This window comes from Vigna umbellata, chromosome 4 (genome assembly GCF_029865625.1).
Source record: "Vigna umbellata cultivar VRB3 chromosome 4, Vumbellata_1.0, whole genome shotgun sequence".
NCBI lineage: Eukaryota > Viridiplantae > Streptophyta > Magnoliopsida > Fabales > Fabaceae > Vigna > Vigna umbellata.
The window spans coordinates 72,812,984-72,826,908 of NC_142168.1; the positions used below are offsets into that span (position 1 = coordinate 72,812,984).

Below are 13,925 nucleotides of genomic sequence, written 5' to 3' on the forward strand. Positions count from 1 at the left end.
AAAAGAAAAAAAAAGCGAAATAAATGAATAATAATTAATATAAAGAAAGTATAAATGTGTGAAATATAATTTTTTGGTTGAAAATAAAACAAATAAAAAATACATGTGTAATTGTTAAAAAATTATTTAATTTAAATATACATGTGTAAGTTCTCTGTAAAAAAAAAGTGTGCAAGTAATTAGTTGATGGAATGTGTGGTGTCTTTTATATTGATTTTAATGTTTTAATGTATATTAAATTTTTTTAATATATGTTATAAAGAAAGCGATAGAAAATATGGAAAAATGGAGCTGTCAAAAGATTATTTGATCTAATCTGATTCATTCGTGTTGTGATTTAGTGAATCAATTTAATACAGATAATTTATTAATAAATTTAAAAAAATTAATTCTAACCTTTTTCATCTCAGTTGACTTAATTAATTAAAAAAATTCACAACATTTTTTTTATCAGCAGAGAATATAAGAGAAAAGGGGTAATTTAGGAAAATGAAGAAAACAAAAGAGAGAGCGACGAGAAGAAGCAAGGATGTGTGAATAGCTGCGTTGAGATGTTATAAGAAAGGCCCAGGACGTTGAGAGTCCATTGGACCAATACAAGTAGGCAGAGCCCAACGAACGCATACAACACCTCGACGCAGTTCCTCCGCTGACGGCGACGGAGGCTGCTAACGAAAACAATCTTCTGAAACCTCTCGTCACCACGCCGCTTCACTTTTTCCAATCCAGTCCAACTAATATTATAGGTATGTATCTTTATCTCCACCGTATCCAATTCCAGTGCACTGCCGCTGTTTCAATTTTCGGCGAGGGAGTTGTTAATTTTCGCGATTTATTCCAGTTTCATTTCATGGAGACGCAACCACATGAGATTTTACATCAGCCACCGGTTTCTTCAAATGAAGTCCACAATGATGACGCGTCGAACCACAGGTGATTGCAATTTCACTCTCTCCTTTTTGCGAAATCACTGCTATACCTAATTCAACGATTTTTGGTTCAGTAGAGAGGCTGAGCAAAAACAAGATGTTTCGAGGGAAGAAGTTTTGCAGACTTTGCAAGTTATTGCATCTACCGGGAAGTTCTGGTATGAGTTATTGGAGTACCGACTTATTTTCTCAGGCTTTTGTTCAAAAGATATGATAGATAGTGGCGGTGTTTTTTTTTCCCTTGAGTTAGCTATTCACATTATAGAGTTAATCCTACTTTCTTGGGACTTGGTAGGGCATTGTTTGGGCACACGTCAGGAAGCTCGTGTCAGTATATAATTATGTTGAGTTTGGAAATAATGCAGAAGCTACAAACTGTAGGTTCTGTTCAGATGCGTGTGATATGATGTAGCACTACCGAACATCTTACTAGATAATATACAGGATATGATATGTCTTTGGTTGTGATTTTAGTCAAAGACAAGGGTTTGTACTTGGTACTTGGAGTTTTAACTCTAAACACTTTTAGGCCGAAGGTTCCCTGAAAGAGAATGGAAGAGGACAGTAGTGAATGATTTTACTATTTTGCGTTGTATCTTTGTTTAAATTATTACGTAGGTGTGTAACTTTTGCAGTAAATACAAAAGATTAAGATTTTCGAGCTTGAAAGCAGTAAGCTTTTCCCTATTAAGAGTTCCATCCCATGGACTTACAATTAGTTCCTCTTTTAGCCATTTGACTATTTCAGTCCATTGGTGTGAGTGTGCAATCTAGATGGCTGGGAGTTGAACTTTTTTCTTCTTTTTTCTGTAATTGTTATCAGTAATGTGCTAAAGATGTGTCTTGCTTGACCCAGAAAGACGCTACTAAAGTGCTCTACTTGTTTTAGCTCTTCATCTCTGCAACTTAAGCGTGCTTGTTGGTTCCTTAGACTGCACGTGTGCACCTTTCTTTTTTATGAAAAACAATCTAGCCTGTCACTAGTCTGTGAGAATAAGTTACTTCTAGGTTCAAATATCCTTACGGCTCTTTGGTTCTAAAGAAGTGCTGTTTAATCCTCACTGTTTGCAATTTCAAATATACTATCCTTTTGGCATTTTTTAGTTGATATCATTAAGTTTCAATATCTATGTCGTGCCACTGCGAATTGCAAATGGAAATGGATGATGTTTGAATGAGGTAGCCGAGTTTTCAAATGCGAGACTGTCATTTGATTGTTGGCACAAACTCAGCCTCATTCATTGAGTGGTCTTTTGATAGTGGATTTAGTTTGATCAGTTGAAAAACTTGAGGCACAGTGTTGTTGTTAATGGCATTAAGTGAATTATATTAAATCTTTTGCAAATCAATTGGGGCAAGAATTGTATGTAAGCGGTGGTACTCTATTTTTCTAAGCATTTTCATTTATTATTAACAATTTAATTACAACGATGTTGCAATGTTTGAAGCAATGATTAAGTATGGTTCAGTTATTGCTTTTGGTTGCTTTGCCGGGCCCAGAGTGTGCCCAGTAAATTCATTAGTATTTAGTTGTGCTGAATCACAGCATTATTGTGTGGTCACAAGCTCAGCCTGCGACAGGGTGTTGGAATTACTGTGACATGTTTTAATATATGTTTCTGAAGTTCAGTCTTTACAGTGTTATCCTCTTAATTGCTGGATATGTTGCTCGAAAATCATTGTGTACTTTATCCTATATGACCTTTAGGTAATCTTGATTTTTGAGCATTCATACATGGTTATCATAATTTTGTGTTGAATTTAACACTTCTCAGGATTTGTAGCATGCATGGCTATCTGGGATTGATTACCACGGATAAACTTAATGATAGTTGACTTGGACATGGACTGTATTTAAAAGGCTAATGTGATGAAATTTTTAATAACAGGCATGACTGGGATAAGTTGAAGAGCATGCTATCCTTTCAGCTGAAGCAGGTATGGGGAGGTATGCTAGCATGCATTTTTATCTATATTTTGTTGATTCTTAGAGGTATGCTAGATGTAACTTTTTTGTTTTTTTGTTTAGTTTTTTGTCTCAGTTCATGCTACTCCTAAATTCATTATTCATTCATCATAGTTTTTTTTACAGCATATATTGTATTTTTCACTCTGAAATTTTGCCTTTCTCTACGTATTTGAATTTGTTATACAGGTGCTGTCAGAGTATCCTGAGGCAAAATTGACTACTGAGCAGCAGTATGCGACTTTGGGAGAATCCTATATTGAGTTGGTTAATAAACTAGATGAAGGTATCCCATCTAAAGTCCAAACCATTCATTGAACCAATAGTGAGTCCTGTCTAGGTTCAAGATGTATAACTTAGAAATGTTACTATTTTGTTCAGTATCATTAACTAGGTGAATCTTATTTTGCTATATCTATATTAGAAATCGTTACATTGGTGAATTTCCATTAGATCTAAAAATATTTCATAAACATTATAACTACTTTGGCAATAACTAATAAGATTGCTGACAATAATGTTGAAACACATTCTAATTCTATTGAACTCCACAGCAATGGTCTAGTTGTTGAAGTTTCCTATTAAAATTTATGGGATACATGTTTGGTACACTCCTCCTCCCTTTTGGTGCATTTTATAAACAAGCTCTGAGCTGGTTCAACTTGTCAGACTGAGGCCAATTCAAACAGTTTGACCAGTTTCTCTGTTTTCTGCTACTAATTCTAGACTTGATCGGACCAATTCATGACTGGAATGTGTAGTCAGTGTGGTCTAGTTCTCAAAACATTGGCGTAGCTTTAACTGTTTGTGTTCAATATATTTCTGCACTGTGTAGTTATGGTTATCTACATAGATAAGTTACAAGCTATTTATGGTCAGTTTTTTCTTTCCTCGTGTAGAATATTTAGTGTTGACAAAATCTTCCGGTAGAGTGCTCAATGTTGACAGACAATGCCAATTATTTAGAATCAAATTTGAAGTTCTTTAGTAATTTTTACTGCCATTTTACTGCATGTCTATTTGGGGATTAATTCCCTCCTAAAGAAACCGAAAGTTTTCGAAGAGTACCCCCTGAGATTAGTTCCATTGAGCATTAGGTTGACATTATGTGGTTGAATCCCCTTTGATCTATTATTCGATGTCAATGATATTCTCTCCAAAAGTTATGGCCATTTAGCTGCTAGAGAAATCCTTTCGGATAGCTAGTTTCATAGACTCAACCCAGCCAAATTCAATTTTAAGCCTGCAACAAATCTTAAATAGTTTAATAATAACAAGATCATCTTTTTTCATTGCATATTTTGATCTCATACTGTTGCTTAGATTCTTTGCATAGGTGTTATTTACTATTGGACTTATTGTTGATATTCTTTGGGGGGATAAGTTCCACTAAAATATTTTGATATGCTTTTATTTATGAATTGCAGCTCTTACTTGTTTCATTGATGGTCCTCCATTTACGTTGCAAAGACTTTGTGAGGTAAATCCGGCTTTCTGCTGTGAATTATATGGAACCTTATTACCATCATGTTTAACATGCTAGCATCGTAATATCTAATGTTACCATTAAACAGATCCTATTGGATGCAAAAGGCATTTACCCAAATCTTTCTAAGCTTGCTTTAGCTCTTGAAAAGGTATGCTATACAATTTGGCATGTGCACTGCCGCGTTCAATTTTTATATTTTTAGAATTAAAAACTGTATAATATCGTTTACTTCAAAAATGGTTAGTCATTGATTTTTATGATTGCTACTTAAGTTAGATATTTTATGATTGCAAATAACAAAAAACAATTTACTCGACTTCTGTCTGTCTGGTGTTTTTCTATGTAGAACTTATTAGTTACATCTACATTGACAATCTGCACTGATCCATACCCGCAAGCAACAGCAAAAGTGCCAGGAGACCAAGAGAAGACAAATGAAAAGGAGAATCTGCAACCGGATACTGCTCAGAATGTTACTGCACAGAATGGCGTCGAGCCTCAGTTGCCTGACAAAGACGAAGTAATGACTGAGGCTGATGTGGGAGATGATATGACCATTGACATGGAAACTTTTGAAGGCGATAAATCATCAGAAACGAATTCTGAAACGAATGCTGAACCTAATGCTAATAATCTCTAAGCTTAGTGGTTAGTGTGCATCTTTAAACCCGTAAACTCTGATGAGCTGAAAGACTTGGACACTTTCATGTTCAGTGAGCTCCAAATGCTATGAGGACAACGTGGACCCTTGGTCATTTCAGAGTGCTTTAATCCCTATTTTGGTAATCCTTGGAGCTAGACATTCTTAACATTTAAAAACAGAACGAAGTTTCTATATTGTAACTTTGGATGCAATGCTTGTATTGGTGCCATGAAGTTGAATATATCTCACTGTAGATTTGCTTTTAAAAGTTAAACTCACAAACTTGTTTATGGACTTTATCATCCATGATTTGTTGGTTGTTGTATATTAGTTGTTTTTTAACAATGATTGGATCATTAATGCCATTCTCCTGCTCACCCTGGAAATAAAAAGGCCAATGAACAACCTCATAAAATGGCCAATGAACAACCTCCCAAAATTTTAATATGTTGAGATCGTAACCAAGAGGTTTCGGTTGTACAAGAGATTAAACATGCAACTTATGTAAGAAGTACATGCATTTTTAGGGGACCAGCACTTGGTTTGACTTGGGCTAGGTCATTTATGGATTGTCCTTGTAGCATTTTTAGACCTTCATAAAATACAGTAAAAAGTTGAAATTCAAATAAAAATCGGTTATTTTTTTATAATAGCTAACTTAAATAGAAAAAGTTTTTATTTATATTTAACTAAGGTTTCAAAGAGATTATTAAGGAAATAGACTAAATTAAACAAAATAAAAGGTAGTTCACTATGATTTATCGTTTAAACTATTTAAAATATAATAACACAATTAATTAATAAAAGAATCCCTTTTCGTTTAGGAAAAAATATCCACACAATGAAACGGTAATTCTATTTTATTCCTTCCTTTGTATACATCAACAATTGCATGTCAAAAAGATAAGTTAAAAATGAAATGATTTTCACAATAGAGTTCCAACACAATAAAAATAGATTAAACTGAGCTTGTTTCCATGTTTCATTGAGGATGAAATCTGTATCTCAAAATCATTTCTTTTTCTTATTTTTAATATTGATGACGCATGAAGAGTGCATGTAAAATTCCTTTATTAATTTAGAATAAGAAGGGCTGTTGGTAACATGCAAGAACTTAGAAAGGACTCTGAACCTGCGATTAATGGAGAAATGGGTGGCTCAAAGTTCTTTCCTTGGAATACAAATGCAATGGCTCTATCGTTTCCTCCTCAAACCTTTTCTCTTCCGTCTCCGATCCCTCAATGGCCTCAAGGTGTCAATTTATCATATCAACCTTTTCCTTAATATCAATATGCGTTATTATATGGCCTCAAGGTGTCAATTTATCATATCAGCCTTTTCCTTAATATCAATATGCGTTATTATTTGGATTTTTGAGGACTACTATGAATTTTTTTCATCCTTTATGCATACAATTACGTCTTGTTTTTCTTCCAGTGTATGCAGAGCAGATTAGATTGCTCTTTTCACTCTCATTCCTTTCTGGGTCATCATTTATGTACCTTTTCCCATTGCATGCTTGATGAGACTTGATGTTAATGAAAGTTCAGTGCATTAACATCTTCATGATAGTACGATTTACATATTATAATTCATCAAATTTGAATTCTTTCAGGAATTTATCTTTGGGGATGGTTTGCTGTAAGTTTATTGCTGAAAGTAACAATTTTACCCTGATAGATTGCTGTGATATCCTATCCAAGAAAAAAAAAATGACAATGTTGTGCTTGCATTACATTGCAGTCTCAATGCCACATAACATTTTGAGACATCTGAATAATTTTATATGTATGTTTCATTACAGGACAAGGTTTTGCTTCCGGCCGTATAAATCTTGGTGAAATAGAAGTTTCCAAGGTCACTAGGTTTGAGTTTATTTGGAGTAGCAGTGCTATGCAAGACACTAAAAAAGCTGTTACATTCTATAGGCCTGTAGGAGTACCTGATAGTTTTCGTATTCTTGGTCACTATTGTCAATCCAGTAACAAGCCTTTAAGGGGTTTTGTACTTGTTGCAAGGGAAGTTGAAACTTCTGATAGTAACAATCAAGATAAGTTACCTCCTATGAAGAATCCCCTTGATTTTAGTTTGGTTTGGGGTGAAAATGGAAGAAGTTTGAAAACTTTAGGCGTATACTTTTGGGTACCTGAACCTCCTGCAGGTTACAAGGCCCTTGGATGTTTGGTTACTACCAAACCTGTGAAGCCTTTTTTGGATGAAATGTGCTGTGTTCGTACCGATCTCACCTATAGATGTGACCCTTATCGCCAAATACTCACTGCTGGCTCAACAGTTCCGGAGTTTTCATTTCAGGTGTGGAGTTTGAGACCTTGTGATCGTGGCATACTAGGGAAAGGAGTTTCTGTTGGGACTTTTTTCTGCAGCAATGGCTGGTGGACCATGAGAGAAGATGTACCTGTTGCATGCTTGAAGAATTTAAATCCTGCATTGCAAGCAATGCCAAATTTGCAACAAATACATGCACTTATTAAGCATTATGGCCCTACTATTTTCTTTCATCCTCAGGAAATTTACTTGCCATCTTCTGTGGAATGGTTTTTCAACAATGGAGCAGTTTTGTACACAAAGGGTGTATCTGCAGGAGAGAAAATTGATGCAAATGGATCAAATCTACCAGGTGGGGGAACAAATGATGGTCAATATTGGATAGATTTGCCAAGAGATGATAAAAGGGAGCTTGTCAAACGTGGGAACTTGAAAAGTGCAAAGCTTTATGTTCATGTGAAGCCTGTTTTTGGAGGAACTTTTACTGACATTGCAATGTGGGTGTTTTGCCCTTTCAATGGACCAGCCACTCTGAAAATTGGAATCAAGGATATTCCTTTGAGCAGGATTGGAGAGCATGTTGGTGATTGGGAGCATTTTACACTTCGCATAAGCAACTTCAGTGGAGAACTCTACAGTATATACTTCTCACAGCACAGTGGTGGTGAATGGGTGGATGCATGTGACTTGGAATATATTGAAGGTAATAAAGCTATTGTTTACTCATCAAAATCTGGACATGCAAGTTACCCTCATGCTGGTACCTGCATCCAAGGTTCTTCAAAACTTGGCATTGGCATTAGGAATGATGCTGCCCGCAGTAATTTGTATGTGGATTCTAGTATTCAGTATGAGCTTGTTGCAGCTGAGTATCTTGAAAATGAGATCACTGAACCTCAATGGTTGCAATTTATGAGAGAATGGGGCCCCAAAATTGTTTATGATTCAAAAACTGAGCTGGATAAGGTAATCAATGCTCTTCCTCGGCTGCTCAAGTATTCTGTGAAGGGCTTATTTAACAAGTTCCCAGTGGAACTTTATGGTGAGGAAGGTCCCACTGGGCCAAAAGAGAAAAATAATTGGTTACAGGATGAAAGATGGTGATTCTGTGGTGAGTATAAATTTTGGAGTGTTTTGTTGCAATTGAATTTGAATGTATATATAGATAGAGACATAGATAGATAGAATCATGCACCAAGTTTTAGGTTTGGGTGGTGTTTGTCTCTGAATGTTTGGCTAATGATTTGTGCATCACCTGTAATAATAGCTGCATAAATCTCGCAGTTGGATTGGATGAGAATTCTTACACTGATTGCCTCTCAGTTATACTGAATATCTTAATTGTTGTACAATGGTTCTTCTGTAACAAATTAATGGTGCTACCACTGAACCGTGTGAAAGAATCATATTCATGTAAATCTTGCAGAAATATAACAGACCCTGCTTTTCTTCTTTGGTATTTTCTTCAAAAGCAATGTAGTGTCTGCTGGTACAACTTTAGAACTTAAATGCGCGATTTCTTTTCCATCCTTTTCACTTAATCCTTTGTTTTTCAACATTTGGCAACTCCCAAAATGCTTATCACTATTTCTTTCTCTCTCTTTTTATTTCCTTTATTTTAATATTTTCGCTTCATTTTCTCTTTCTGTATTTTTATTGTCTTCCTGAATTTGTATTAGGTATTGTGTAACCATAGTTTTCATATTTTAATCTTCATCAACATTTCTAATTTAACAAAAAAAAAATTAAAATCATTTACAAGAAAGAATTTTCTTGAGACTAAATTCAGAATTTTCTTGAGACCTAATTTGGACCCTTAATATAATTTGAAATGCCGATACATTAAAAAAAGTGAAGATCTGTCGAGAAATATACTGATCATGTTTCATATGGTGCTTCTTTTTTATCATTCTTACAAACTAATATGGGATCATATTTACTGTTCTACTAATTCGTTAGAAAAACAATACTAAAACATCTTGTTCTCTAAAAGAAAATATGAAGTCTGTCGATATTATGGCAGTCCGAATAAAACTGAACTTATAAATCTTAAAGAAAATCTCATTGAGATCATATAAACGAAAGAAAATAACTAAAGAATATATCTTACAACAACTACTACTACTAATAATAATATTTATAATAGTGATTTAATTTTTAAGATTTAATAGTAATTTTGATGTTACATTTATAACAATGATTCAATATTTTTTATTTATTTATTTTTTACTTAATGCGGTTAAATCCCTTTTGTTAAATCACATTTAACTTTGTTTAGATGAGGATGAACTAATATCTACAAATATAATCACTCAGTCTTTTTACACATTTATTGTCCAATCCCAAAAACAAAATTGAAAGAATAGTTTTAATGTTTGATCTACCGAAAAAGATCCAAGAGTCTTTTTAAAAAATATAACTGACTACATTGAGTCAAACGTAAATAGAAAGAAAACCAGAAATATTAAGCCTATGTTTTAATATACACAAGAAACTTCATGGATGTTGACTGAAGTGAGAACTAAAGCATTAGTAGCTTCTATTATCATAAATTCCAACGATAATGCTATAAAGGGGGAAAAGAAGGTAAATAATAGCAGCCACCCAATTGAATTGAATTACAATAAAACGTTCCCGAGAATAACGAGAAGCTCCCAATGCAATAATTAGTCAGAAGCACACAGAAATAGTGGCGGGAGAATGAACAAGTGATCTAGTATCCATGGCCCTTTATGTGGTGCACGTTCACTTAGAAAGGCATAACACAAGCCAAAAAGAATTTGGTTGATGAATCTTCATACACAAATTTGTATAACTGGAGTAAGTCACGTATCTTAAGCACCCACTCTAGAAGCCAAAACAGCTTCATACTAACAGTGCTTCAGATGTAAACCAAATAAATTGATAATCACTCACCTCATCTTTGAACAGCCACGCACTCTACAAAGTCATCCTGAGGCCAAAATACGTCTGCAGTAAAGAATACACATACATTGTAACGGGATGATAAACAGCAGGTGGCTAAGGATTGAAATAATATGGTAATTCAAACCTTGAAAAATTAGATGGATGAAGTTCCTAGTCCTATTGAAGAATATCCGGCAGCTTTTCTCTCCTTCAGAGTTGTGGACAGCCAATCCAAGCCCTCATAAAGGCCATCTCCCCGAAGAGCACAAGTGCCCTGTATGTGCCACTTTCTATTCTTGAGATCAAAGAGACCTAATCCTTCACATACTTCCCTTGGTGACATTGCTCCTCTCTGAAAAAGAAAAGGATAATATTAACAGATATTATAATTAGACTGATAATAGTGCAAAATTCCGTAAACTGTTTGGAAGGGATTAGTTTGTTCAAAAAGAACGGTCTGCCACTACCACAATTACTGATAATCATAGTGTTAGGTTCCTGGGTTTGGAACCTAACAACACACCCTCTCGATGCCGATAAAAGAGATGAAATCCAAACAATAACACCCACTGGATTTTCTTATTCACAGTAGTAGAATTGTCACTTTACAGAGAATGGGGTTGGGAGCATAATCTCCATAACCTCTCTCTACAGGCTAAACCTGACTTTACAAAATAATACCCGATAATCCTCTACAGAGTTACAAGAGCTCTATATATATCAGCTCTAACCCGCTACCCGTTTTACAACCGACACCCCCACACCCTTAACTCCTAAACCCACCTATTCTATCATCGTATATCCTAACACATAGAGTGATTTTTTTTTCTGGTATTAAATGTTTTATGGTCATGCAGAATCATGAGCAGACAAGAAGAAAACAAAGCACTTACTAATAGAAAATGTTACCCAGGAAACAGAAAAAAGATTTATCTTCTACCACACTTTATTTCGGTTTTCTTCTTCTTCTGAGAACTCTGAATATTAAAAAAAATTAAGAAATTATAGTAACAAAATCAAGAATTCCATCACAGATCATTGTCTCTCACTGCCAAAAATTTTACTGGCTGTCCCACATAATTTTTTAATATTTCATTATACTTCCATCCAACCAAACAACTAACAATCTCCAACTTTCACTCTCTCCCTTCATCGCCCACCCGCCTTTATTTCTTCCGTAACAAACACTGGAGTAAAAGAGAAGAGCTGAGACAAATACATAATTGTTAAAGAGCTTATTTCTTATAAAAGAAAACCAGGGCTGGAAGTAGCCTTTAAATAAAAGTTAAGACAAGTAGTTCTAAAAGGTAAAAAAAAAAAACTTCAACTTTATTAAGGCTTGGATTTTTTAATTTTAACCATTAATTAGTTTAAGTCATAAAAAGTTAGGCAAACATGGCTTATAGTTAAGTTTGACCCTTTCCAACTTAGACAACACAAACAAAGCGAAAAAAGGTAAAGAAAAACCAATTTTTGATACAGTTTAAAATGAAATTTGATTAGGAATGTTCGCACAATAGGATGCAACATGGTGGGGTGCATTAGCTGGGAAAGCCAAATACAAAATAGTTATTCATGAAGATAACCATAAACAATTCATTCATCCAAAAAAACAAGGATAATGAAGAATGAAGGCATACCAGGTCCTGTTTGTTAGCAAGCACCAATATTACACTGTGGAGCATAAACGGATCATTTATGACTGCCTGCAAGTAATCCATAGATATATTCAAACATAGTTTTGAATAACATGGCATATGTGTTCATGTTATGATTTTATTACCTGAAATTCCTGCTTAGCTTTCCCTATCCTTTCACGGTCCAGACTATCAACAACATATATCTGCATAAATACATAATATATTTATCAATCTGGCAACTATAGAACTGTATCATGTCTTCTCAGTTCAATCGCATAGATGAATGGTTGTATCGTAACACAAGGAAAAATTCACAAGTTCCAAATTGCATGAGTTGTATTTTTATTAAGATTCACAGGTTCCAAATTGCATGGTTGTATTGTAACACAAGGAAAAATTCACAAGTTCCTAATTCCTACCAAACCATCAGTGTTGTTGAAATAGTGCCTCCAAAGTGTCCTTAATTTCTCTTGCCCTCCAACATCCCAAACTGTGAAAACAACATTCTTATACTGAACCTTCTCCACATTAAAACCTGCAAAACACTAGAAATTTATAAGCCTCAAACAAACGGCATATAGTCTGGTTCTTTCTAATTTTTCTTCTACTAAACTGAAGTGCTAATAGATATTCCTCAAAACCCATTAATAAAAAAACTGCCATGGCAATGCAGAAAAAAAATCTCCATTGGTACGAACAAATCTAAACAGACATGGAAACAATACACACACACACATATATGTAGATCACTGACAAGTACACGATTGGCATCCGTTGGGTATCAAGACAGAAATGGATAATTAGCTTATACTATGAAATCTGCTCAAAAGAATTAAACTATGTATTTAGAATGAAACCCACCAATTGTAGGAACAGTAGATAAAACTTCTCCAATGTGGAGCTTGTACAGTATAGTAGTTTTGCCGGCAGCATCAAGACCAAGCATGACAACCTAAACCAAGAAAATGTTTAAGAAAAGGATAAACATGAAACTCATCCAAAAATTAAGAATGAGTGCTTAGAAGATGAATGAGACTAGGCAACATCATAATTCATGATGATAGCTGAATGTAAACGCAAACTATTAAAAGCAAATAATTGAAACAAAATCAAACTTACAAAGAATGACATATTCATGCTTTTACTAATTGTTATTGAAATTTTAAAAGTAGAAAAAAAAAAAAAAAAGGAATGAGGACGAGACCCGCATCTCAGTATTGGCGAAGAATGTATCGAAGAGCTTCCGAAAAGTTTGACCCATGCCTCTCTTCTATTATGTTGCGTTGGATGAAATCGAGAATAATCGATTTGTGATGAGAAAAGCAGAAGATGAATTGTGAAGCTTCGAATCTAATCAGAATAACAGGTAAGGGATTTCAATGGGCGATTCCTTCCCCTACCATCACTTCCATGTTAACAGCAAATGCACAAATCAATAATCAATAATACAAATCAAAATAACAATGTGATCTTCTCCTTTTCCTTCTTACTTTATATAACAATATTTTAAACAAAAACATTCTTCTATTTCATTTGTATGTATACAATTTAAATAATAATACTAAGTACAATTTCTGATTTAATGAAAAACGTAACATGTTGACATTAATAATTCATTTTATTAAGTTTAAAATAAAATGTATACGAAGATCACAGTCTATTTTAATATTAGTTAGAATAAAAAGTAACAATTTAATTTCGAAATTTATGGATATTTGTAAAAATAAAACAAAGTACACAATAGAAATGTGTTGAATTTGGTGACGAATATTTTTTTCGTAACATCTTGTTAGATGAAACAATTAACTATTAATGAATATTGTCTGAAAAAATTTAATATTTTATTTATAATAAATTTAAAATATAAATAAAAAATAATAACAAATTAACTAAAAATAAAATATACATCTAATAACTTAATTCATGATGAAACAATTAATTATAAATGAATATTATCTGAAAAAATTTAATATTTTATTTATAATAGAAAAAATATAAACTAAAATTAAAATGTAAATAAAAAATAAAATTTAAAACAATCAATTGGAATATATACTTTTATTAT

At 33.7% G+C, this 13,925-nt stretch overlaps 3 protein-coding genes across 6 annotated transcripts; 2 read left to right on the plus strand and 1 right to left on the minus strand.

Annotated features, from left to right (window-relative positions):
• The first annotated feature begins 591 nt into the window (after positions 1 to 591).
• Positions 592 to 5,352, plus strand: LOC124837645 (uncharacterized). 2 transcript variants are annotated; one of them, XM_088111452.1, is made up of 8 exons: positions 592 to 746; positions 842 to 933; positions 1,004 to 1,087; positions 2,819 to 2,867; positions 3,085 to 3,181; positions 4,323 to 4,375; positions 4,470 to 4,532; positions 4,731 to 5,352. In XM_088111452.1, exons 2-8 carry the CDS (start codon positions 851 to 853, stop codon positions 5,022 to 5,024), a joined length of 723 nt encoding a protein of 240 aa, XP_087967578.1. In that variant the 5' UTR covers positions 592 to 746; positions 842 to 850; the 3' UTR covers positions 5,025 to 5,352. The 2 variants fall into 2 exon arrangements, with proteins under 2 accessions (XP_087967578.1, XP_087967579.1); XM_088111453.1 differs by having other exon boundaries at positions 1,007 to 1,087.
• Positions 5,353 to 6,131: 779 nt separating this feature from the next.
• Positions 6,132 to 9,081, plus strand: LOC148201177 (hypothetical protein At1g04090-like). Its single transcript, XM_088114077.1, has 2 exons — positions 6,132 to 6,279; positions 6,832 to 9,081. The coding sequence occupies exons 1-2, from the start codon at positions 6,132 to 6,134 to the stop codon at positions 8,415 to 8,417; spliced, it is 1,734 nt and encodes a 577-aa protein (XP_087970203.1). The 3' UTR covers positions 8,418 to 9,081.
• Positions 9,082 to 9,818: 737 nt separating this feature from the next.
• Positions 9,819 to 13,326, minus strand: LOC148201178 (uncharacterized). Of its 3 annotated transcripts, XR_015785884.1 has the most exons (8): positions 13,065 to 13,325; positions 12,722 to 12,812; positions 12,280 to 12,395; positions 12,004 to 12,063; positions 11,861 to 11,926; positions 10,366 to 10,572; positions 10,230 to 10,283; positions 9,819 to 10,106 (listed from the first exon to the last, which is right to left on the minus strand). XR_015785884.1 is itself a non-coding variant. In XM_088112531.1 (7 exons), the coding sequence occupies exons 2-6, from the start codon at positions 12,791 to 12,793 to the stop codon at positions 10,375 to 10,377; spliced, it is 522 nt and encodes a 173-aa protein (XP_087968657.1). In that variant the 5' UTR covers positions 12,794 to 12,812; positions 13,065 to 13,326; the 3' UTR covers positions 9,819 to 10,283; positions 10,366 to 10,374. The 3 variants fall into 3 exon arrangements, 2 of the variants coding, with proteins under 2 accessions (XP_087968657.1, XP_087968656.1); XM_088112531.1 differs by having other exon boundaries at positions 9,819 to 10,283; positions 12,280 to 12,405; positions 13,065 to 13,326; XM_088112530.1 differs by having other exon boundaries at positions 9,819 to 10,283.
• Between the last annotated feature and the right edge of the window lie 599 nt (positions 13,327 to 13,925).

Excerpts from the sequence above, each read along its gene's own strand:
- LOC124837645 (XM_088111452.1), top strand. The coding sequence starts at position 851 with ATGGAGACGCAACCACATGAGATTTTACATCAGCCACCGGTTTCTTCA. Across the intron at positions 2,868-3,084 it reads TATCCTTTCAGCTGAAGCAG|GTGCTGTCAGAGTATCCTGA; the intron begins GTATGGGGAGGT and ends TTTGTTATACAG. Across the intron at positions 4,376-4,469 it reads CGTTGCAAAGACTTTGTGAG|ATCCTATTGGATGCAAAAGG; the intron begins GTAAATCCGGCT and ends ACCATTAAACAG.
- LOC148201177 (XM_088114077.1), top strand. The coding sequence starts at position 6,132 with ATGCAAGAACTTAGAAAGGACTCTGAACCTGCGATTAATGGAGAAATG. Across the intron at positions 6,280-6,831 it reads GATCCCTCAATGGCCTCAAG|GACAAGGTTTTGCTTCCGGC; the intron begins GTGTCAATTTAT and ends GTTTCATTACAG.
- LOC148201178 (XM_088112530.1), bottom strand. The coding sequence starts at position 13,121 with ATGGGTCAAACTTTTCGGAAGCTCTTCGATACATTCTTCGCCAATACT. Across the intron at positions 12,064-12,279 it reads TCAACAACACTGATGGTTTG|ATATATGTTGTTGATAGTCT; the intron begins GTAGGAATTAGG and ends GTATTTATGCAG. Across the intron at positions 11,927-12,003 it reads AAGCTAAGCAGGAATTTCAG|GCAGTCATAAATGATCCGTT; the intron begins GTAATAAAATCA and ends GATTACTTGCAG.